The 25,756-nt window shown below is 34.7% G+C and overlaps 3 protein-coding genes across 4 annotated transcripts; all 3 read right to left on the bottom strand.

The window, feature by feature from the left end:
• Positions 1-232: 232 nt before the first annotated feature.
• Positions 233-9,918, bottom strand: LOC125811860 (uncharacterized). The gene is made up of 12 exons (XM_049491407.1): positions 9,571-9,918; positions 7,140-7,314; positions 6,340-6,423; positions 5,688-5,929; positions 5,373-5,577; positions 4,169-4,248; positions 3,893-3,977; positions 3,405-3,536; positions 3,218-3,331; positions 1,734-1,778; positions 1,553-1,637; positions 233-730 (listed from the first exon to the last, which is right to left on the bottom strand). The coding sequence occupies exons 1-12, from the start codon at positions 9,756-9,758 to the stop codon at positions 639-641; spliced, it is 1,527 nt and encodes a 508-aa protein (XP_049347364.1). The 5' UTR covers positions 9,759-9,918; the 3' UTR covers positions 233-638.
• Positions 9,919-15,076: 5,158 nt separating this feature from the next.
• On the bottom strand, positions 15,077-16,851 carry LOC125811956 (protein ALP1-like). The gene has a single exon (XM_049491504.1). The coding sequence runs from the start codon at positions 16,741-16,743 to the stop codon at positions 15,295-15,297; it is 1,449 nt and encodes a 482-aa protein (XP_049347461.1). The 5' UTR covers positions 16,744-16,851; the 3' UTR covers positions 15,077-15,294.
• Positions 16,852-20,434: 3,583 nt separating this feature from the next.
• On the bottom strand, positions 20,435-25,537 carry LOC125811602 (U-box domain-containing protein 34). Of its 2 annotated transcripts, none has more exons than XM_049491122.1 (9): positions 25,324-25,537; positions 24,301-24,422; positions 24,082-24,197; positions 23,415-23,536; positions 23,056-23,294; positions 22,784-22,885; positions 22,096-22,524; positions 20,840-21,586; positions 20,435-20,733 (listed from the first exon to the last, which is right to left on the bottom strand). In XM_049491122.1, the coding sequence occupies exons 1-9, from the start codon at positions 25,517-25,519 to the stop codon at positions 20,530-20,532; spliced, it is 2,277 nt and encodes a 758-aa protein (XP_049347079.1). In that variant the 5' UTR covers positions 25,520-25,537; the 3' UTR covers positions 20,435-20,529. The 2 variants fall into 2 exon arrangements, with proteins under 2 accessions (XP_049347079.1, XP_049347080.1); XM_049491123.1 differs by having other exon boundaries at positions 24,301-24,419; positions 25,324-25,431.
• Positions 25,538-25,756: the final 219 nt, after the last annotated feature.

Genomic DNA, 25,756 nt, shown 5'->3' with positions numbered 1-25,756 from the left:
ACTTTGATGCACAAATTTCATTAAATGAGCAGTAGGGGTGAAAATTAAAGATCATCGTATTTAAGGACAAAAATTAAAGGCCACCCCAAAAGAGACGCAATTCGTGCAAAAACTTGCCATTTTTATCCAATCAAACGTTAGGAGTATCAAACAGTTCAGTCATGGTCCATCCATTCTAATCCAGCTCGCTCATTTGACACCTCTGGCTGTCGGAAAAAGATACAAAAACTGATTTAGAAGGAAGCATACTATTTGATTTCCCCATTTTCTTGGTACAGCTGTGTGAATGTACAAAATCTGTGAATAAGAACTGAAAGGGTTCTAGACAGATATGATTAAAGGCCATTCTTAGCTCTTCCTACATGGGTAGTCAAGTTAAATGCTTAATGTTTGTATACGCAATTTTCAAGTTTGAAAAAAGAAAAAAAAAAAAACTCCTATTGATAGCTGCAAGAAACCTACCCAGAGATCCTATATTGTCACTTTTACTGTTAAAGTGTTGTAAATAGCAATCTGCTTTTGTGGACAAAGGAGCAATGGTCGGAACTCGAATTGAACACTCAATGTTATTACCTCCAGAAAAAACCATAAAAATGGCATGTTGATCATTTAGTTTTATCGTAGAACTTGGATGCTCATCACAGAGTTACAGTATCTGCTGAAGCAGCGAGGACAAGCATTTCATTGTCATCGATTGAACACTTGCCTGAGAAATCCACTGCAGAATCACCTACAAGGATATAGTGGTGGTTAAAACCCTTTTTATATACTTGCTAGGAGAGGAGAGAAATCAAAGTAGGGGCTCCAAACAGTTTAAGGGTAGCATTGGAGCAATGGTAAAGTTGTCACTAATGCTTGCATTAGGTTAGGCTGTCTACACTCTACACCCTTCCGGACCTTGCTAACATAGGATGGTTTATGCACCGGGCTGTCCTATACACAACTCATTCAGAAAACCAGCACATACAGAACATTATACATGAAAGATCACACAATCAGCAAGATACCAAAGTTTTCTGTTTCCAGCAAATACATACAATGTCAAGTTTGAGTGCAAGACCAATCATCCACAAGAAATTCAAGCTGGTACACAGAAATCTAATAAGGCTGCAAGCGGTTAAACGCTTATTCATGTCATATACGGTCTGTGCTTATGTCTTAAGTTCAATTAAGGCATTAAGACGTGTATTAACACATGTATAACAACAACATACTCAGTGTAATCCCACAAGTGGGGTCTCAGAGAGTGGAGCGTACGTAGACTGAAAGGACCTTTGGGAGGTAGAGAGCTTGTTTCTGATAGACCCTTGATTCAAGGAATCCATTGACACATGTGAGCATTATTAATCATTACCAGCCAAATTAGAGGTACTTCTGTCATATTAATGATATAGAAGCTCAGAATTCATTCAAGTGCTTATATACATTGTACATGTCACAGAATGCATAAGAATTAGCAGTGACTTAGAAGATGATAGAGCATTCAACATGAGCTCCATTCAAAAGAAGATGAAAGAACTATTAGTCTGAGAGTATATGGAAGTCACCATACCTGAAGAATGTCTCAATCCCTTGACAGCCTCAAAATTCTTGTAGGTATAGCCAACAAAACTTAAATCTTCGGGAATCAGACGCTTCTGCCAAAGTAAATATTACAACAGAAAAGAGTTACTTAAGTATGACGTTATTGCTCAGATAGGACTCTATACTCATTGTAGCAAACGGAAACTCACCTTCCGATTGGGTCCTGAACTATTTTTTGCTGGTGCTTGATTTGCCTGCAGTGAGTTCCAATTGTACATCAGTTGCGAAAGAATTCTCAACTAAGTGTTGTTGGTAACAACAGTTAAACATGAATATCAAAATGATCATCCAAAACAAAGCTCAGGTATTAAATGAAAATAATAAATGCTAATTTTATCAGTTATTATCCAGAAAATGGCCCCTCAATTCTACTTTCCATTCTCATTTTGCTTTTAATTCTCCTCTTTACTTTTTCACTTCTTATGGGCTTTACTTTTTCATCTCCAACACTGTGATGCAAACATACTTTAGAGGAATTACTGTCCTGCATAGATGAAAATCTCATAGCAAGTTTGTAATCAAGTAGAAGATAAAGATACTAAAAACAAGTCATCGCAGTCGTTGTTCATTGGTACCATAGGCTCATCTTTAGTAAAACGGCAGCCTGGTGCACAAAATATCCCGTCTAGGGAAGAGCCGCACCCCGAGGGGTCTGATGTAGGCTCATCTTTAGTGTCATCACGAAATTTCATCAGAAAAGGAGAGTAACACCGCTGAAATCCAAATCAAGACTCCGTGGATTGCGTGAAAGAAGGATACTCTATCAAAGAGTTTTAGAAAACGTTCTTGGTGGAAAACTATGTGTAAAGGATCTTGAATAAATTCACCAGTTCTTTCTACTCTGATTTCCTGGACAAAAGAAAGAGGCGCCTTCACTTTTGTTTTATCATGTGAATCTTTTGTATCTGGCAATTTGGGATCCCCATCTCCATGCCAATGCAAGATATGCTTCGGAGGAAACTAAATTAATATGAATCATATGGAAAATGATCTTCAGGGCATCAAAATTTCGATCTTGTCATGGTTGAATATAACCATATAAACTTTTAATAATCAAAACATAGGAGTTTAAGCCCTTTGTAGAAAGATAGCCACTAAAAATGATTCAGATCAATATGGCATTGTCATCAGAGAAAAAGGGATTAGCTAGCCCTGCCCTATCCCGGGAATATCCCTAATCCACCAAAAGAAAGAGGATTTAAGTAAGAAAATATTGATATCATGTTCCACCGCAGAGACGGATCTACGATTTGAAGTTTATGAGTTCCTACAACAATATAAAGTTAATATACAATTATAACTGAGTCCACAATCAAATATTTGTAGTTATTTAGTGGATTTTTAAATACATATATAGGGTTTAGGCAAAAGCTACTGAATCCCGTGAATCCATAGGTAACAGTCGGTATTCGTACTGTATTCCAGTAGAGATGAATATTAGGTACCAAAATAAACAGAGGTCATAAGATCACCAAGGTTAACTCTTGATCGCACATACCACTAAGGTAGCTTGTGTAGTAGCGAAACATAGTGTCACGATTAAATTATGCTGATGAAAAATCACTTCTCACAAACATCCTCTAAAATTTGGAAAAGAAAACAGAAATGGGATAAGATATAAATGGTAATTTACCTCATCAAACTTCATGAAATTTTGAGTGTCAAGAGCATCATTGACTTCTGGCTTATATGCTGCCTCCATGTTATAAAGTTTATCCCACTTTATGTCTTTGAACCAGGGGTGAGCCTGATTATATTCATGAATAAAGCATAAGAATCTATAATTGATCAAAAAATAAGACTATCCTTGTAACACAAACCTTTATTTGCTCTGCTCCTCGACAACCAAGACGACCTTCAGCATCACAAAGCAACTTACAGATCAGGTCTTTCGCTTCAGGAGTTAATCTTGCTTCCTCTGGAAATTTTATGTGATTTCTCCAATGAACAATCTATAGAACCAGAACAAGTGTCAAAACATAGCATTTGAATCATGCTACATAAGCATCGTAACTGAACTGTCATAAGACGGAACAGTTGCACAAGCATTTCAACTTATTCACGAGATAATTTGATTGTTAACTAAACAAAAAGGAAAAATGGATATCAATGTTGAACAGGAGAAAGGAGATTTCCTTTCTAAAGTTTTAAATTTCGTAGTGCCTCTCTATCCCTATGAGGCAGAGGTAATGTCTGCGTACACTCTACCCTCCCCAAACCCCACCTGTAGGATTGCACCGGGTATGTTGATGTTGTTGTTAATGCTACTGCTTAAAGAATTTGCACACACTTGTGTGGACCACTATACCTTTCTACATGTCGTTATCGGGTCTTCGGAGTAGAAAGGGGGATAACCAACGAGCATCTCATACATGATGGCGCCAAGTGACCACCTGAATGAAGCAAAGAAAAGAGGATAATGGATTAAGTCTATTAACTTTACTTTGTCTATTCAAGGTGATCATACCTAAAAGAAAGAACATAAGTGAAACAGTCACGTTTAAACTTTGGAAAGTAAGGAAATCAAAAACTTTAAAACATCAGCCAATTAAAATCCACGTTCATCACAAATAAGAAAGCTAACCAATCACATTCCACTCCATAGCCTTTCTTCAGTAAGACCTCAGGAGCAATATAGTCAGGAGTGCCCACTGTTGAAAATGCCTGCCATAGCAACAGGTTATATTAAAGTTCCAGTAACTAAATCAACAAAAGATCATTTCTTGGAATAGTAAATGATATTTCTAGTTCGTTTCCATTACTCATGTGAAGCTAGGCAGATACTGGTTGGCAGTCACATTTTGATAAAGTTCCGATGTCTCATTCAAAAAGCATAAGAGGTATCTGAAAACGAAGTTCTTAACTTGCTCACAGAGCCTTTGCAGGATAAATGAATGAAGTAGACTTGTAACAAACTTGGCATGCATGACATTTACATTATACACCAGCTTTGGGCAGGGGGAGCTATTGGGTGAAAAAGTAGTCTTGTCTTTACAGTTGTAGACCAACATCTGTTGCTTAAGAATATAAATAAGAGTAATACACAACACTAGTTATTCCCATTCTTAACAAAGTTCATCTAAGAACTTCAGTTTTGTCAGATGTCTCCACTTTGTAAAGATTTTTGTTTTAACAAAACTTCATACTTTTGAGAAGGAACGCCTCGGTGCTAAATTCAACATAATCATGTACTGACTTTGCTAAAATTTCTCTGGTAAAGTATCAGCTAGAGCTACGTATCAACAAGGGCTCTTTTTAATTATAGCAATATTATTTATGCATTTTTTAGATCCATATGAGTAAGCTTATCTAAAGCAGACAATTCAATACGCCAGGTCCCAAAATTATGGAGATAAGTATGTTACTCTCCCGAAACAAATTGTTCTGGTACTATATATTACTCCCTCCATTTCAATTTATTTTTCTTGCTTTCCTTTTTAGTCCGTTTCAAAAAAGAATGCATCTTTCCTTTTTTTTTGGCAACTCTTTAATTTCATCTTTCTACATGACTAGTTTAAGACCACAAGATTAAAGGATATTTTGGTACATTTAATATATATTTAATTTAAAATTACAAGATTCAAAAGTCTTCTGTACTTTCTTAAATTTCGTGTCGAATCAAAACCAGACAAACAAATTGAAACGAAGGGAGTATTCTTCCAATTTTTAGTTTTTCTTCTCTATCTCTATGATCCTTGAAAAATCAACCAAAATAAGGATTCTGGATTAAGTTAATAATTTATGAGATAAGCTGTGTTTCTGTTAATACTTAATAATGTTCTACTTACTAATTTTCTCCTGTTTATTTGCCAATGCTGCAGCTGTTCAAGGGAGCTATTCCACTTGTTAGCAGATCCCTTTTGCTCACCATCAATCACTTCATTTTCATTTATAGGAGATAAATTCGAACAGTCAAGGGGCTTGCATAGACCAAAATCAGACAGCCTCATGTGACCATTTTTGTCCAAAAGAAGATTGTCAGGTTTTATATCCCTGCACAAAACATTATGTAAAAGACATAAATCATTGAGATCATTTCAAATCTTTCGTAGAAGTCTCCAGTGTATACCATTACTCTTTACCAAATACAGATTAATAACTACCTGTGAATGTAGTTATGCTTATGAATAGACTCTATGGCCAAAACACTTTGAGCAATGTAAAATCTTGCGACTGTCTCAGTTAATGTCTCCTCCCTCATCAGCAACGTCATCATATCACCACCAGGCAGATATTCCATTACTAGATACAAGTAGTCAGCATCTTGGAAAGAATAAAAAAGTTTTACAATAAAGTGGCTCGCTACTTCAGCAAGCAAATTCCTTTCGGCCCTAACATGTTCAACCTGTAATGTAAAGTGATGGTGGTAAGAAAGACAATCAGATCACTTCTTAAAACAGAAAAATATAGCTTGTTCATTCATGCTCAAAACTGACATCTAGAGAATTTTAGTTGTTCTCAGAGGCTTTTATTGGTTAAGGTGGGGAAGGAAGATGGTACAGGGGGGAAGGAGTGTAGAAGACGGGGTTTCATGTCTTCTCGTTGTTCCAGTTAGGGAATTATTTTGATAGAGAAAGAGGTTCAAGGAATTACATTAAGCAAGGGAGAGAAATTCATGTTATGACATTAATGACTTGAAAGTTGGACGGGAAATACATAAATACTAATAGCAAAGTAGTAGGAATAAATCCTATTTAGCAAAGAAGATGGATAGCAATTGGCCCCTTAAGCAAGTTAGGAAGGATTTGGTCTCACCTGCCCTCTACTTAGCATTTCAGCCTTCTTCAATTTTTTCATTGCATATATATTTTTAGATACTTTATCCCGGCACAACCTGACCTGCAAAATAGATTTGCATAAAAATCAGTAACTTATTATCAGGAGTCAGTGCTGGTAAACAGGAAACACATTCTGTGTGACCATGAGGTCATCGGTTTAAGCTGAGGAAACAACCTCTTGCAGAATTATGAGGTGAGGTTATGCACAATAGATGCAATAGCCAATATGGCACATCCCTCCCCAGACCCCGTGCATAGCTGGAATTTAATGCATCGGGCTGCCCTTAATGTCCAATAAAAGGAACAAAGAAATTTATCTTCCTGAGCACTACAGAAGCCTTTGAAAGCAATTAAGATATTCAAACTTAGGGCACTCCAATGACAAATTATCATAACACAGAGCTACATAAGAATAGTGAGAGATACAAAAGCAAAAGCATCATGAGTGACTCCAATTATTAAATGTCTAAATAAATTTAAAAATCCAATGATGCATCTTGAGAAGGTAGACTATGATTATGGATTTTGCATGAGAATGGAAGAAATTCATTGGACATGCTCCGTTTGGTTAAGCATATGAAGCAGATGATCAATGAAAGGGATGACATAGAAACCAACTCTATAAAAGTTCAACTTATTTCATAGTACATAATTCAGTCCTAAAGGTTGAACAGGCCAGATAACAAAAAACATAGGGGGGGTGGGGGTGGGGTGGGGTGGGGGGACATAATACCTGAAGAATGAAATATTTTTCAATCTAAAGAGAGAATCTCAAACCTCTCCAAAAGCTCCTCTCCCAATGATTGTCAAAAGCTCAAAATCATCGACAGAAATCTTGTGACGCTTTAGCCGGATATACTCTGTCTCTTTTCTCTCCAATTCCTTTAGAAGGTTCATTTGTTCCTCCTTTGGTACACCAGAGCCTTCCAATTTCCTTTCTAGCAGTGAACGCCTACAGTTTATATACAATAATACATGAGGGGATACAGAAAAGAATTGTCAAAATTCCATCTAATATCACTCTCCTTCAGTGTGATTGGCTCAACTTATAAGTATGTGAGCCTACAAAGTGCATTTAACATAACTCAGTCTGCAACAGTTTAGTTGAAAACAATTTCTTATTTCAAGATTTAGAGTAGTACAATTTGGAGGACAAGAGGTTTTCCACTACAATAACAACCAAGTAAACAAGATAAGACACTAGCTACATGCATCTCTCCGAGACCTTTGTTGATCAAAGGTAACCCCTAAGCATATGTTAGCCACTTATCCTAGTCCTTATACAGAAAAATCATGACTTTATCCAACACTGGAGGAGATAGAAACTCTTAGCTCTAAAAGACTGATGCTCTCTTCAGTGATAGAGACCATAAAAGATCCTTGCTCTCTTATCCATCCTGACACACTACTGTGAGGAGAAAGAGAATTGCAGAAACCCTTTCCATATCAGAAGTGGTGAAGTACAAAATCTTAACAACAACTAGGCCTCAATACCAAGCTAGTACGAGTTAATAGTGAATCCCCATTATCCACTTCCTCCATTAGAACCCGTTTCATTTAATATTTATTAGTTCAGGGTTCTCTAAAGGTTCTATTGACCTGCAAATATCTAACAGATCAAAAAAAAAAAAGCTCCTAGCTACACTGGACCTAATATAAGCACAATCTCATGAGTGAGCCTTAATCCCAACTACCTGTTGTCTCCTACATGGACCTTTTTCTTCCACTATGTCCTATGTTTTGCTAAATCGACATGAATTTTGAGAGATTGTAGGTCCTTTCAAAACAAAGTAAGTCCATGTGATTTCAGATATATTTTGTCCGTGTTTACTACCTTCAATCATCAAGGTTGCTTGCTTTTATTTCTTGATAGAGAAAAGGAAATTTCAGGGGAGAAGCTTTCTAAAGACAAAAGGAGAGAGTGACTCTCTTGCTTGTCAGCTTAGAAGTAGATTTTGTCTTGAAAATAAAGAAGAATTAGGAGTTACATTGTCTTTCAAACCAATCACATACGTTTGCATATCCAAATGAATGTGTGTGTATATAACATGAAAATCCAAATACATTGATACCAACTACACATTCAACATAAAAACTTGTCTGGATAAAATGTTCCCATTCCAAAAATCATAAACGCGAAAATTCCAACAAATATTCTACATATAAATTCATGAATTGATAATTTTTATATTAGCTGTCAACTTACTACATTGGTACCAGCTACATTTCGCAGATATTACCCATTCAAAACTAAAGGTTGTCCAAATCACATGTTGCATTCCAAATAAATGTTGTATATGTACATCCACAAAACACGAAATCCAGAACAAATGCCTACACCAAAATTCCTCTAGCTGGACACCCATCACATTGGGACATGGAGCTACACCTTGCACACATTTCCAATTCAAAGTCTACAATTACCTAAAACTCACACGTTGCTTCCCAAATAAACGTTGCATATATTCATATACATAAAACACGAAATCCGAAATAAACACCTAAATGAAAATTCAAAATCCTATCATTTTTACCTAGCTGTCAAACTCTCTGTGCCACATTGAGATGATCAAGCTACAGACTGCACACATTTCCAATTCAAAATCTTAAGTTACCTAACAATCACTTGTTGCATCCCAGGTAAATCCGAAATAAACGCCTAAACGAAAAATTCAAAATCCAATCATATTTACCAAGCTGTCAACCTATCTGTGCCACATTGAGATGATCAATCAAGCAACATATTACACAGATTTCCAATTCAAAATCTAAAGTTACCTAAAAATCACTTGTTACATCCCAAATAAATCCGAAATAAACGACTAAACAAAATATTCAAAATCCAATCATTTTACCAAACTGTCAACCTCTGTACCACATTGAGATGCTCGAGCTACACTTTGCACACATTTCCAATTCAAATTTAAAATTTGCATTTACATAATGATGAAAATTCATTATCCGATCATTTTTACCACATTGAAACAATCGAGCTACACTTTGCACACATTTCCAATTCAAATTTAAAATTTGCATTTACATAATGATGAAAATTCATTATCCGATCATTTTTACCACATTGAAACGATCGAGCTACACTTTGCACACATTTCCAATTCAAATCCAAAATTTTCCAGAAAAAACCACAATCACATTTACATAATCCCGAAAATTTCAAAAATCATATAATTAGAAGAGAAAAGAATACCTTTGTTTACGATCCTGGATTAGTTTCATATGCGATTTATAATGATCTTCGATCAATTTCTTCGCAGCAGCGACTCGTTCTAGAGTCAAACTAGAACCTAATTGCTCCTCCAATTCTTCCTCTTCCTCCTCTGTCAACGCTACCGTTCTATGTTGTTGTTGCTCTTCCTCCGCTCTGTTCTTCGCCATAATTTAATATCTTCGATCAATCGTCTTCCTATATCAGGGCGACGATTGAGCGAATCGGCGAAGATGAAGAAGAAGAAGGAGGAGAAATTCAACTATTAATTTTTTTCGATACGAAGATCGTTAAAAAGGAGAAATGAAGATAGAATTGGACGGAGGGAACTTTGAGAAGAAAAACAAAACAGAAAATGGGAGTGTTAAAAGAGGAAGGCTGTTAGTTTTTTTTTTTTTAATTTTTAAATGGACTATAATTTTTGTTTATTGATAACGTGGCACTGTATTTTCGGCTGGGTCCCAGTTTGTAATTGTGGGTCCCGTTGTGTGGAGATGCCACGTCAGACTAATGGAAACATTTTTGGCGGTAATCCTGAGGGGTTTCGAAAACATGTTAATATGTTCTAATGCTAATTTCTAGGGGGTAGGGATGGTAATAGGGCGGGGTTATGCGGGGTAGGTGTGATACAGGATGGGTTGAAGTGGATTTAAAAAAAAACTAATGCGGGATGGGGGGGGGGGGGGGGGAGTTGCGGGTATATATGATTTTATGTAGGTTTAAACGTAACTTTAACTTTTTACATGTTATAAGAGTGATTAAACATTATTTATTAAGATAATTTCTTTAAAGCAATTAAAATATTCAAGATAGTAAATGAAATGGTTCAATAAAAAATATTACATGTTTTTCAATTGACCTCTAAAAAATAATTTTTTAAGTCACTATCCTATTAAATTAGTACAACTTAATGAAAAAATGAATTTATTTTTATGAATTATATTTTTAGTATCAAACTTAACTAGAAAAAGAAAATATTAAAAAAATTATGCGAGGCGGGATGGGCCAGGTTGAAAATGAAAATAAACTATTACGCGGGGTGACGCGGATTGAAAATTTTGCGGGTTAAGATCAATCCGCATCACCCCATTGACATCCCTATCTAGGGGTGTCAAATGAGTGGGTTGTGATGAAATTTTGGAGACATTAAAATGGCTTGAAATAGAAATTGAGTTGGGTCTTGACCCGCCCAAGTTTACTTTAGGCTCAAATGGGCTTAAAATTGGGTTTGATCATGACCTACTTAATTTCAATAATTTTAATATATTGTAATTTAACTTTTATAACCACAATTTGAATTTCAACTCAAGAAAATTTTAAAAAAAGAAGTTACAAATGGATAGATAAATCCTAAAAGATATAAAATAGATTGTAATTCATACATTCAATATAAGAACATACATTACACCAATACAAATAAAGACTCTTAAAACATATTGAAATTGTAGATTAAATTGGATTCAATTGAGGATTCTCTTAAAATGGGTTAAGGTTTGAATGAGTTGAGATTGAACCCAATTCAAATAATCTTGAGCCCGCCCTTTAAAATTCTGGACGAATTAGACGAATAACATATAGTTGGGCTCATTTTTAACATCCCTTCTATCAAAATTAGTAATAATGTCCTTCAAATTCTTGAACAAATGAATAATAAAAGTTAAATTCATATATGGAATTATTAAGATTAAGAGTAACTCAAAATACAAGTCATGATATTGTATACTTAGTGATTGAGAACACTGTGAGAATGAATATCATTTAAATTTTAACCATCCTTAATAAAAATAGTTAGATCAATAAATTTTAGATCATCGCCTTCTATTGATTTCTATATGTTAGTTTTATGTCTTTCAAAATTATCAATTATTCGCTATTTGAAATTAATTTTTATTTATGCGTGAATTGAATAATATTTACCATTTTGAATAATTTCACGTAAAAAAAAAAATCAAAAAATTTCAACCTACATATGATGAAACTTTAATTTTGAGTTATGTAAGATGAAGGATTGTCTTGTGCAATATTGCGATATAGATGAGAAATAGATGGATGTTATGATAAACGAGAATGTTATAAATGGATGTCAATTGTTATGATCGAGACGATCGGTGGAAAAAAAGTACTCTTTGGATTGGGAATTATTGAGCTTGCATGAAAGAAGTATTTATATGGTTTACGGCTTAGAAGTTGAAAAAATATCTAAATTTTCTTTTGAACTATGTGAAATTATCAAATTTACTTATGAATTATATATTAATGATGGAGATTAATTTTTATTAGTTAATCGTTAATCAATAAGACTAATTCTAACCATACTATAGTAATTAAATTTGTCTGTACATTCAAATGACGGAAGCTTAACACATTGTGATATCACATATCTCACAATTAAGGATTATCTTTTATATAGAGGATAAATTTAAACCTTCTCTCTTCATGTCATTATCTTTGCCGTCAATCACTCTTTCTTCCTCATTTACCCTTATATAATTAGACATTTTGTATTAAACAAATATTTTATGTTCATATTCAAATTGTTTAGTGCATTTCTATTGCTGGTAAAGATTATGGTGGAGCGAGAAGAGAGAAAAAGTGAAAGGAGAAGGGAAGAGAAGATATTCTCTCTGTCCCAATTTATGTGACTTACTTTCCCTTTTAGTCAGTCTAAAAAAGAATGACACATTTCTATATTAAGTAACAATTTAGCTATAAAAAGTCTATTTTATCTTTAATGAAATGATTACAACCACACAAATTTCTATTATTCATTTTGGATCACAAGTTTTAAAAGTCTTCCTTTCTTTCTTAAACTCCGTGCCAAATCAAACTACGTCATATAAAATAGGACGGAGGGAATAATATATAGTGAAAGTGATATCGACAATGATAGTAGAGAGAGACAAATAGGAAGAAGGAAGAAAAGATGATTGATGATAGAAGTAGTAGCGGGGAGAGCGAAAGGAGGAACCAATTTTTTTTTAAAAAAAGAACTCAAAATTAGAAAGAAGAGCTAAATTTGTCTGTGAACTATGTGAAATGTTCAAATTTGCCTCTAGCTAGATTATTAAAAAGGTTCAATTTTTTCCTCTGTTTTTTTAAAAAAAGACAAGTATTGTAACACTCCTAAATTTGGCATGAATTATCAGTTTCATCACCGAACTATTGACAACCTTAAAAACACTCATTTACTTGACTAACTCAACTTAAATACACCCCTAATCTTGTAAGTAAAAAACACCTTTAAATTCTCGTCAAGTTTAGAAGTGTTCTCAACACTTCTTTCGGCTTTTTATTAAGAATCACATACTCCTACAAAAATTTGAGATCATTGTTATGCCATGTGGCAGATTGGGGTGTACCTAGTTAAGTAGATGAGTGTTTTAAGACTGTCACTAGTTTGAGAATGAAATAAATAATTCACATTAAATTCATGGGTATTTTTAGTACTTCTCTCTTTAAAAAATTAATCTTAACTATGAACATGTGACATCACTGAATGCTAAACTTATATCATTTAAAAATAGGGAAAATACATAAGTACCCCCCTCTACATATGTCCGAAATCTCAGAGACACACTTATACTATACTAAGGTCCTATTACTCCCTGAACTTATTTTATAAATAATATTCTACCCCTTTTCGGCCTACGTGACACTATCTCCTGGGCTCAGTGCGTGTTGACAATTTTTTTAAGCTATCTGGTTGATAGTGTCACGTAGGCCGAGAAGAGGTAGAAAATTATTTATAAAATAAGTTTGGGAGGTAATAGGACCTTAGTATAGTATAAGTGTGTCTCTAAAATTTCGGGCGTAGGTTAAGGGATACTTATGCATTTTCCCTTAAAAATAAAATCAAACTTAGCTTGTTTTAATAATGACAAAGACTTATTTGACTTCAACTATTAATCGAGGATAAATCTATTCCATTTCACATGATCCAATAGCAAATTTAAGTTTTTTTACCTTTTTACTAGAAGGAATATTTTTGGTCTATGTGCTTGGGAGTTGAGACCATCTATCTACAAGGTACTAAAACGAGGCAGTCAAATGACAATTGGAATCATTAAAATTATCTCTTTGACTGTCAAAAACAGTTGGTATTTTTTGGATTATTATTAATTCTAGTCAACTTCAACCAAAAAATACATCTGTCAGTGTAGTCTAAGGCCAACAAATTATTGAGGAAAAAGACAATACTATTTGTTATATCATCATGATGCAAGCATTACATGTGAAAAAAAGTAGACTACCAATTGTTCCACATAAAAGAAGTTGACCATTATTCTTAAAATGAAATATTTTTTTACATTAATCAATGTATTTTTGTTAGTTATTGAAATTATCTACCTATATTATTGTTTATTGTTGTAAGTCAAAGGCATAATGTGCCTCAATTCGTCTTTCATGGATAACCAACGTTGATGTGACACATAAAAAGGTGTTTAGATGATCAGTATTCAACTAATATATTGAACGGAAGTTGAGATTCATTAATATACATCTTCGAAAATGGAGTGTGAAGTTGTTAGTTGAGATCAAGTTAAGATGCATATATGTGTATTATGTCTAAGTTAAATTTGTATATTTTATTATATCAAGTCGAGGCCAAGCTAATGTATACATGAAAAATCAGACATGTTGACCAATCATTAGTTGATCATATTTTTGTCCAAGGGAGTTGATTGGTACCTTTTAGTTAGTATTGTAAGTTGAATTTCTTTAATTTCTTTGTATCTGTTTACTTATTTATATTTTAAATTTTTTTATTGAAGATTTCGATTGTATTTTTATTCACCAATCACAAGTAATTACCTTATAATTGCATAAAGTCAGAGGTAGTATTTTCCACAAGCCATGCAGTCAACAAATTGTTGATTGCATGTGCCATTTTCTATCTAAAATCCAAATAAAAGTAAACTTAAAGTTCTCAAGTCAACCTCATTTGCTCCCCTAGTTCCTTTATGGACCCTTAGGCTATTAATGAGGTCAATGAAAATGCTAAAGTAATAACTAACAAGATCAATTTGAAAAGTTAGCAGAGTTCAATAAATAGTTACATAAATGCAAAACTTTGTACACATGATGATGTCACAATTCTTCTAGCACTTGAGTTTCATTTAAGATTATGCTCATTAGCATTGACGAGTGAGTGCCAGATCCTCCCAAAAAGTACATTTTCAGAAGATTCAATATAGATGTGACAACATTTTAGGAGAGTCAGAGCAATGTACAACAACATATCTAATGTAATTCCACTAGTGAAGTCTGAAGAGAGTGATGCATGTAGTCTTACCCCTACCTTTGAGAAGATAGAGAGGTTGTTTCAAATAGATCCTCATCAGCTCAAGAAGTATGAAAATAAAATACAGTAGTGAAGAAATCATGCTAAGACAAAGAAGAAAAGAACCATGACAACAACAAATAATACAACAATGGAACCAAAGTAAATAGAGAAGTAGTAATAATAACAAGGAGGAAAACTTCCAAATTTTTTTGCTAAATTTCTTTGATAAAGTATTGAGTCCAATTCATAATGTCCTAAACAATATGCAAAACTTGAAATGGAAAAGCAAATCTTCTATGAAGATTTATAGCAACTTATTCTATAACATGACTTCAATAAACCATGTAAAGAATTACCCCCAAAATCAAACCTAATATTCAACCTCTAAAACATGTAAACTAAATCTTGAATTTCCATATTCATCATAGGAAACTAGTCCCAGAGTAATTATGATGTAATAGCTTGTGAGCAATCTGATCTCTTACTTTCATAGCATTCATTGATCTCACAACAATTTCTGGAACCATTTCATCATCAACCAAATCGAACCTCAATTCTTGACGTAATTCTTCACCTCTCATTTCACAAATATTGTGAAGTGTACAACAAGCCCCAAGAACAACAGGCAAATCTTGAAGTTTCACTTCTGTTCTTTTCTTTAAACAACTCCATCTTGCTTTCAATCTCATAAATGCTTCTTTAGCAACTTTTTGAACATCATTCACTTTCTCATTAAAAGCATGTTGTGTCCAAGTAACATTCTGATGAGTAAATGGAACTAAAATCCAATCCGTTAATGGAAATCCTGAACTCCCAACAATGTAAGTACCATTCAAGTTTCCTCTGTTTGCTCTTTCGTAAAGTATGGATTTTTCCAAGACTTGATCATCTGTCATTGAACCAGGCCATCCTATACAAACATCTGTGAAAATCCCCTTAGGATCAACAACCCCTTGTACTGTAACTGAATAAGATGTCTTCTGATTCCTCTCAGTATGCCTTTTGTTGAAGTAACTCGCGACACTTTCCTTAGGCGCGATGATTGGTACATGTGTTGTGTACATTGATCCACCTACATTTTGTATCCCTGAAAGGATTTCAAACTCATGTTTAATTTCCTCCATCTTAATGTCATCAGGCCATTGTATGAATTTCGCCATCAACACACCTCTTATAGCTGTGCATACCTCGAGCACGAGCTTATGACAAGTAGATATACCTAACCCAAATCGCCTAGACACTTCACGGAGTGGCTCCCCTGTAGCCAATCTCCAAATGCATACAGCTACACGCTGACGAACAGGTATCGCCATACGTAGCATTGTGTCTTTTTTTGTCACTACTGATTCTAATTCAGAACATATAAAATCAAACGTAGCTTTGCCCATATGAAAAGCTTTCTTGAATTCCTCTTCAGGGAAATCAGGACGGTTACATTGCTCCCACCACGCATTTGATCTGTTTTTCACCCATAATCTCCTCTGCTGTAAAGGCTGCTGAGAAAAACCAGAACCAGAGCCAGAACCAACCTCAACTACATCCTCTTCCTTCTCAGCGGCATTTTCACGAACACGTTTGGTGCCAGATACAACACCATGATCCTTCATTTCAAGATCAACTTTTTGGTTCTTGAAATCAAAAAGGGTGTGATTTTCATCAGATTTTGATTCTGGGTGCGTTTCGTTTTCGACACCCAGAAATTTATTCAGGATTTCCTCAACTGGGTTGTGATCAAAATCGTTAATTTTTATTTTTTTCGACATGGATTGAGGATGATCAGAAGATGGAGAAAGAAAGTTGAGTTCTTGAAAAAAGTTTAGAGAATTGAAATCTTCTTGTGATGGAAATGAGAAAGAAGAAGTGATTTCCATTCAAATAAATGAAACTTTTTTTCTTCTTTTAATATTTTTCAGGTGTGAAAGTATTTGAAGATTTTGTCAAAAGTATGAAAGAAGAAAAGTGTGTGAACACAGAAGTAATGAATTGAGGAAAATCAAAAATGGAGTTTTTGAATATATAGAGAATTTTAATACACGCGGTGAAAGGAGGGGGTGGGATGGGGTGGGGTAAGGAACTTACGCGGTGAAGGAAGATTCTTGTTAGGAGGGGGGTGGGGTGGGGTTGGGGGGGAGGGGTAGGTGGACGGTGGATTAAGTGAGTTTTGAGATAATTGTATTTTTGGTATATGAGTTATCTTATGGTTTAATAATAATAATAATATACTTGATAAGATTTTATAAGTGAAAATTAGGAGAATGGAGAGGGTAGAATGTATGCAGATCAGTTTTCGATAGATATTTAATTCAAAAGAGAAGTACATGTAAAAAAAGATGGTAAGAAAGGAGAGAACAAAATAGCAATTGACTAATAACATGTAGTAACACGTGATAATCGAATACTACTACTAAGAGGAGAAGTCAGTTTCAATTAAGATAGAATGTTAGTAGGTGGTTGAGTGTTGTCGATTTGTCGTTTTCAATGAGTTTCAAGTTTGAAAGAGTGATTGTCATGACTAATTTTTCACGTGAATTTAGTTAAATATATATATATATATCTCTAAATATACTTCAACTATCAAATATTTTTTTTAAATTTTTATTTAGATACTACTTTACTCAAATATTACATTTTTATGTCCAAACGTTTACCTAATTTTCAATTAACTAAAAGTGTATTTTTTACATTCATAAAGTAAATATGTGATATTAAGATTATTTTAAAAAACTCCATTATCTTAAAAAATATTGAGTGACATAAAACATAATATTTACATCAGTAATTGAATGATTTAACACTAAATAAATCATTAATTTGTGAAGTTTTACAATCTAGTCTCTCTATATTCTCAACATAAGGTCTGCATACATACTATTCCTCTCTACCCCACCTATAGGATTACACTGAGTTTATTGTTATCGTAAATGTGCATATTAATTAATTAAAAACTAAATATACTTAACCAAAGAGGCCAAAATTATATTATATATATCTTTGAGGGACTAAAATGCTAATTTTAAGTGAAGGCTTTAATATTAAAATCTTAATACGCGGTTGGGAAGAATAAAAAGCGATAGAATGCGGTGCCACGTTTCGAAAATGGGAAAATGGATTAAGTTAAGCAAACTTGATAGTAATTGATATGGAAAATTATTAACACTATGAAACTTTTGTAAAATAAATAGAAAATTTAATTTAAAGAAAACTTTAAATCTCATGTGTTTGGATAAATATTTTGGTTAAAATTAAAAAAGGAAAATTGAAATTAAAGTTGAAATAACATTTGTATTTGATACGAAGGAAACTATTTTCTTGAGCAATAAGTGATTTTTTAATTTATTTTTTAAATGTATAGTAAAAGTAAAAAGATAGTATTATATTTTTATAGTAAATAATACTTGTACATTTTTCTAAATTGTTTGTTTTGGATATTTAAGAGGTAGATATTTTTCTGAAAAGACAGCTTGAGAAAGGATGTAATTTGAATAACACCTTTTCACCGTGAATAAGTTGTGACTTTTCTGATAAGACATAATAACAATGTTCACACTATGATTTGTCGGTTATAAATACTTGTCCGTTTCTTTGGATTGAGAGAATGCACTTTTAACACATTGTTACTTTGAATAGATTATGACTTCTCTGATAAAGCACAATAACACATATTCACACTAAGCTTTATTGGATATAAATACACATTCACTTCCTCAGATTTTTACTTATGAAACATCTAAAATACTCTCTTACTTCTACATACTACTTTTTGCATTAAACAATAAGTTCTAAGTGCGATTTGACTTGTCTTTTGAGTTTGTTGAACATTGGTGTTTGAATTACCGCTATATATGTGATGAAAATCCACTCTATTTTGGGAGAAAATAATCCTATACTTCGGATATTGAAAGAGAATTAAGGTCTTTAAGAACACACTATGAATTCTGAGCTCAGATTAATTTTGTTTTCTTCTCCATTTATGTTTTTACTTAGTTTTTGTTTTCAATGTATATTGTCAAACACAAGAAATTATAACAATCTGTATATACATTTCACTTAATCATGATTGATTTATATGTATTTTCATCTTTTAAAATCATTTAATCATTGTTAAATAACTTGCAAATAACGCCCGGTGATAATCCCCATTAACTTTTTACACAAAAAGGAGTAAAAACACATTAACATGGATTAAATAGTTTAAAAAGTGATTTATATCTCAACATTTCTTCTTGTTAATTACCAAAGTATTGTTCTTCCTTCTTGTAAGATGTGCGCCAAGTTTTTGAAGAAATTATTGACAGATTAAACAATTGATTGTCTTTTGCACGCCTCCGTTACTTTTGAGAGGTGTAAGCTCCATAAAAATTGTTTACGTGAAACTAGTAGGTAATGAAGGTTAGAATTCTAGCCTATTCAGAGTAGTATCTCACTTATGACTCGAGCCCCCCTCGAAAGTAGGCCTTCTTCGCCTTACACTTAATCGACAAGTGAAGGGGAATGTCGAAAGCCACCTAAGAAATAGTGAAGTTTCAAAATAGGGTCTTCCCGTCCAGGTGCAGGTAGTGGTGTAGCCACATAGAGCGAAGGGTGGTCAGTTGACCCTTCTCATACAAAAATATTATAAAGTATATAGAAAATTATATTATATATTCAAGTCAAATTACTTTTTATGCACATTAAATCTTGAAGACCCTTAGTGGAATTTTTGGCTTCGCCATTTTCGGGATATGCTCCATGGATAGTGAAATCCTGAACGACTTTCTACTATTATCCTTACAGAATAGAATATACTTCAGACTCGTCTATAATAACAATATACCAGTGTAATCCCACAAATGGGGTATGGGGAAGGTAGAGTGAATGCAAAGCTTACCCCTACGTTTGGAAGTAGAGAGATTGTTTCCGACAGACCCTTGGGTCAAGGAAAACTATTCAAAGTCGTTCGGAAAAAGAAATGAAAGAAGTGGAGACGGCAAAATACTATAGAGGGCATGACAAAGCAATCTAAAAATAAGGAGCAATAACTACAACAAAATACTACAATAATCGCAGTACAATAAACAACAAATAGTAACAGAAATTCAAGGACAAGAAACTTCAACTAACTAGTTAGTATGGAAAAGCGAATCATCGCTCAACCATCTACTAACCTTCTACCATAATTCATTTCCTCCTATCTAAGGTCATGCCCACAATAAGCTAAAATTGTGTCATGTCACGTCAGATAACCTCTCGTCAATACTTCAGACTCGACTACCACAAGAAATCATGAATCAGAATGTATGGTCTCACTCTCAGAATTATGTTACATTTTATACACATTTCTACTGGTTTCCTACAATCAGGAACTATACAATACTTCAAACGATTTACAGTTGCTAATGTACACTCGGGTAATAATGTATATATACGAACATACTACTTGACGACTTTGTCCTAAAGTCACTTGTGTATACAATAGTCCTATTACTTTTCCTTCTTTTCTTGGTTTCTCTAGCTTCCTTTTTGGGTTGATATCGTCATGAACGTTTAGACCCTTTGCACTGAAAGTACGGTGGAGGTTGGTTGAAGATGATGTTATGCAGCATTCAAACCATCCCTGAAGTGAATGAACTAGAAATAAGGAAATGAGAGACTCTACCTTGAACTATCCACAGCAATCACTAGTTTTTCTCTATCTGAACGATGTTGAATGTTGATCTCCACTCTTGTATAGCAAGTCGCAATGTGTGGTTTGGCGTGACCAGCTTGTGCTGTAGTCTCTGTTTTGTCATGGGTGATACACTGTGTCTGTCGAGCCATAACTTTATTGCTCTATGCTCATACGTATAGCCATCAGCTGCTATCTGTGGATCTCCCATTACTTCCTGCAAAGATATTGCGTTATAACAAGAGCAGAAAGCAGAATGAGATGCATGCACAAAAATTGCACTAGAAATGACTAGGTCATCTTCTGGAATTTCCAGTTCTCACCTGAAGGATCGGGCATAAGTACGGAATAGGTGCCCGGATAAGGTTCTTCTCTTCATTGGTATGCATGTCAGCATATTCAGAAAATCTTTTCAGAAGTGGAAGAACTTCAGTATCGAGGTCAGGTCTCTCTCGGCATCTAAGATTGCAGCATTTTAGCGCCATCCTAGCTAGCTCTTCTGCTTCAATCAATGGCCAATCAGGAACTGAGTTATCAAGTATATCCACCAATGAATTACAATTTATAGCATTCTCAAATTTCATTATAAGGCCATTAGGACGACGAGCAGCCAGTAATTGAAGCATTATTATTCCAAAAGCATACAGATCAGATTTTGGTCGGAGTGTGCCAGTTCTTTGATACTCTGGATCCATGTAACCAAGGGTGCCAGCAAGAACAGAGTTCATGTATTCTGTAACATTTTCTGGTACAACATCTGATATAATCTTTGCTAGACCTACATCTCCTATTTTGCTCACAAAATTTTTGTCCAACAATATATTTCCTGGTTTCAGATCTCGATGAATAACAGGCTCAGGCTTTGAGTTGTGTAGGAATGCAAGAGCACATGCCACTTCAAAAAGTATCCTGAATCGAGAAAACCAGGGTAATGGTTTGCTGTTCCGTTCCAAAAGGTAATCTTCAAGGTTTCCATTCTCCATATACTCATAAGCAAGGCAACCATTTTCAGGACAGGCTCCAAGCAGTAAAACAATGTGTGGGTGATGTAACTGGCTAAGAACCTCCACCTACAAATGATTACTATTACATCAACAGAAGTTGAAGATATCTGCTATAAATGACTACAATTAGATTTGGGACTAACTATATCTGGTAAACAATCCATAAATTCCTGACACAAATAATTGTGCACAAGATCTAATACATGATGTATGCTGAGGAGTGTTTCTCAGGAAAAAAAGGGCAAGGCATGTAAGGTGTGAAGTTGGAAGTTTTGTTATGTGTTAACAATGATACTGCAAAAGTGTTTGAAACTATAAACTACAGCACCTAGGAATACAAGAGGGGATTGTTCCTCTCTTATTAATTGATATGGTAAACTCCATCCCCCTACCAAAGAGTCAATAGTGGCCCTTTTTTCACTTTCCTCCATGGTGACTTGAACCTCAAAACTCTTGGTTGAGAAGGTGGAGGGGTCTTTCCACTACACTAGGTGTAACTTTAAAGTAAAAGGAGGCATGTCTAAAATTGCATAACTTGAAATGAAAGAGAAAACAACAAAAGCTTGAAGAAACACCTCTTTTAGAAATTCCTCTTTCTTTTCTGATGCATCAGAATGAAGAACTTTGATGGCAACAGGGGTGTGATCAAGATCACCTTTGTAAACTTTTCCGTATGCCCCTTCACCAATCATCTTAGACTCGGAAAAGTTATCGGTTGCAACCTCAATCTCTCCTCTAGTAAACCTTCTATATCTGCCATCAGATGATAATAGTGCATCAACAATTCTCTTTTTCTCCAAGGACTGCTGAAGAGCCTTCAACTCTGCTATCTGCCTCTCATAGACCTCTTTGGAAAGCAATTTTCTTGCTATCTCAACCTCCTTCTCAGCTTCCATATGCTTCTCCTTCTCTTCAGCAGCAATTTTCCTTAGATTTTCTTCTCTTTTCTTGGCGGCATTCACTTTTCCAGACTCTTCAAGGTATTGCGAAGAAAATAACTGGACCTGAAAGACAGTGTGCAAGGTAATGTCAGAGCTTGCTGGTAGAAGTGGACAGGTTCATGATGGGAGGCATCAGTGTCTTGCCTACTGGAGTTACCATATCTCACTAATGTTGTAAAGCTATAAACACTGACATGGAACTAAGCTAGATTATCGAGATCCTGATTCTAATCAGTAGCATATATTTGTTGTTTCCAGTATGTAAGACGAGCACTTCATTATTACCAAATGATTTGAGGTAAAGTCAGATAAAGAGCTTTACCTTGTTTCGGGCATGGGTCAGGTCCTCACATGCTTGATTGTACATTGCTAAAGTATCCTGTAATTCTAGGCGCAACCTCTCCACTTCGTCCTGAATGTCTAACTGCGCATAAACAGAAATGACATGGTCAAAGTACCACATCAACATCAACATATATATAGACTTAATTATACTAACCAATTTTATACTTTCAAATGACATTTTAAATATAAACGAATAAAAGTTTTACGAGGAACTTGAAGAAACGCATTAGAGAAAAGTTATCAAGTCACCTGCTCTGAGTAAGTGTGAGAATGACATCCCTTGACTGCCTCCAGACCTGTGGTCACATCTTCCAGATTTCTATTAGTTCTGTGTTGAGGACTGACATAACTAGAAGAGTTCCCATGGACAAATTCTAGAGAATTAAGATGGCTAGCTGCAACCGACGATGATCTGTTATGGAAAACACTTCCTGCGGAGACGGAAGATGCACTGGATTGTTGTTTATTGATTGTACGAAGGTCACCTTCTGTTTCACAGTATACAAGCGCTTATTAGAAGTCAGAAACTGCTATTCCTGAACGGCAGAAGAAAGAGAACTTCAGAAAGTAAGATAAACGATTGAGAGACCAAAAGATATTCAATGTACCAGCAGCCAACAAGGGATTTAACGAATTTGTCATAAGCTTATTTGAGGACACCACATAAACATCACAACAGTCTGGAGCATGCTTGAGGATAATTGATGGCACGCTTGATCCCTTCAGCTTCCTAGTAAAAATTGATCTAAGGTTTAGCACAACTAACGACTGGAAATCAGCCATCCCCACCAAATCATGGGAAAAATTACTTCTTCTAACAAAAAAATCATTAGAAAAGGTCAAGTTGCAGCCAGAGATTATAGAACCTGGTATTCTCAAAATAAAACATGATTGCTAAATGGACACTACGCGACATTTAGAATAAAGATGAACTACAATTTGGATAACTCTTAATAAAATTTAATATTAGAAGAACAAGCCCTTGATATTATTACCAGTATAAAGCTCCAATCAACAAATATACAACTTTCTTTCAACCCGGTGCACTAAAGCTCCAGCTATGTCTGGGGTCCGGTAAGGACCGGACCGCAAGGGTCTATTGTACCAACCTTACCCTGCATTTACGCAAGAGGCTGTTTCCATGGTTTGAACCTCTGACCTCCTGGTTACACGGCAGCAACTTTACCGGTTACGCCAAGGCGCTCCCTTCGTAATCAACAATATTATGAGTGAATACTGATAAACCAAAATCCAAAGTCATCTTGACCCACATACCTAGCAAAGTAACTGGGGGAGAAAGAGCCCAAGACTAAACTTTTAATCCCAGAGTCATTTACATATTTTAGGAGCACTGTTGCAGGATTATTCCCTTCCAGCACCAAAGTCTCAACCTACAGGAAGTTCAGACATAAATACACTTGAAAATTTAACTTACTTCAACAAACCAAAACACAAAGGAGGAGAACTTTTTATTTGAGGAAGAGAAAATCTTACATTTTTCCTTTTGCATAACATCTTAAATGGGATAAAGATTTCTTCACATTTAGCCCTCTTATCACCCGTATATAGTTTCACCACATTGGCCTCAAGCCCATCAACAGGAATATACTCTCCTGCTATAATATTGATCAGACATAGACATTATTACCAAACAGACAAAACAAAACTTGTACATTCAAACTAAAAACTAGTACTGGGAAAGAGGAATTCAGCCTCAACTACCTCACACAAATCCAATCAACCAGCTCACTTTCATGGAAAAGCAAAGCAATTCAAAGGTAGTATATTTCTCCATGAACATTAAGAAGTACAATTTTTTTTGAATTTCCTTCCCAACACACTAATCAATCTATCAATCAATCAACTAACCTCAATCCACAATTAGTTGGGATCTGCAATATGAATCCTATATCCATTCTGCTCTTTTCAGGGCGATAGTGATAAATAATTTGGTCTGATTTTAAGAAAAATTAGGAGTTCTATTTACCTATTTAGACATTTTCTTTGTTGCTTTTTTCCAAGTTTTGTTTTTAAAAAACCTTTGTGGTTACACATTGTGTTAATTTTTCACTCCAAACTTTTTTTTTTGATAATCGTGATGTACAGGCCAGCTTGTGCGCACCTCGACTACCATCCCCTTCCCCTACCACCAGCATCAGATATCAGATAACTCTGTCTACCTATAATAGAACAGATGAGAAGAAATCACATGAGCATATGTCTGAACCTACTTCATTGACCACTAGGCCACATGGAGCCCCTACTTCTCCTAGCATTAGCCAAACTAATCATTCTCCTCTTCAATTCTCAATGAACAGCATGATTTTGGCCTATCATTTGTTCAATTTGGGAGCTGATTTTTCACTCAAAACTTGGAAAAAAAGCTTTTTATAAAATTTCTCTTCATGAAAATTTTAAAACATTTTACCAAGTGAAATGCATGTACATGTTTCTCACAATATACTATAATACTAACATGAATTTTTCAAAATAAAAGCATTACGCAAGAGAATTTACATGGAGTTGGAATTGTAGTTATTGTAGGCATAACATGAACTAAAACAAATCGATTCGCTTTAGGCAACAGTTTCTCCACAGCCCACTTCACCGCACGTTGACTCCCACTCCCTTCTTCACTCTTAACAGCTACCGCCACCGTTACATTCGCCGGCGCCGGAGAAACACCAGTATCTCCGTCAACCTTCACTTTCATTTTTTTTCGAAACAGAGAAGAGTGAGAAGAAAAATAATTTTTGGAGACTTTAGGGGTCAATTTTCAGTTATTTAAAAGTTTGATATTTGGGCCATAAGAAGACCGGGTCGGGCCAAAAGACGTGCAATGGTCGGTTAGATGATTCTGGGCCCACTTGGACTATTTGGATTGTTTAGAATTTTTCCTCTATTTTTTAAAATTATTTTTATAAAATCATTTCATTGTCAACCAATAAAA

Source organism: Solanum verrucosum, unplaced genomic scaffold, assembly GCF_900185275.1.
Source record: "Solanum verrucosum unplaced genomic scaffold, falcon-dt-bn FXZP01000238.1, whole genome shotgun sequence".
In the NCBI taxonomy this organism is placed as follows: Eukaryota; Viridiplantae; Streptophyta; class Magnoliopsida; order Solanales; family Solanaceae; genus Solanum; species Solanum verrucosum.
This window is presented reverse-complemented; position numbering and strand designations above follow the sequence as displayed.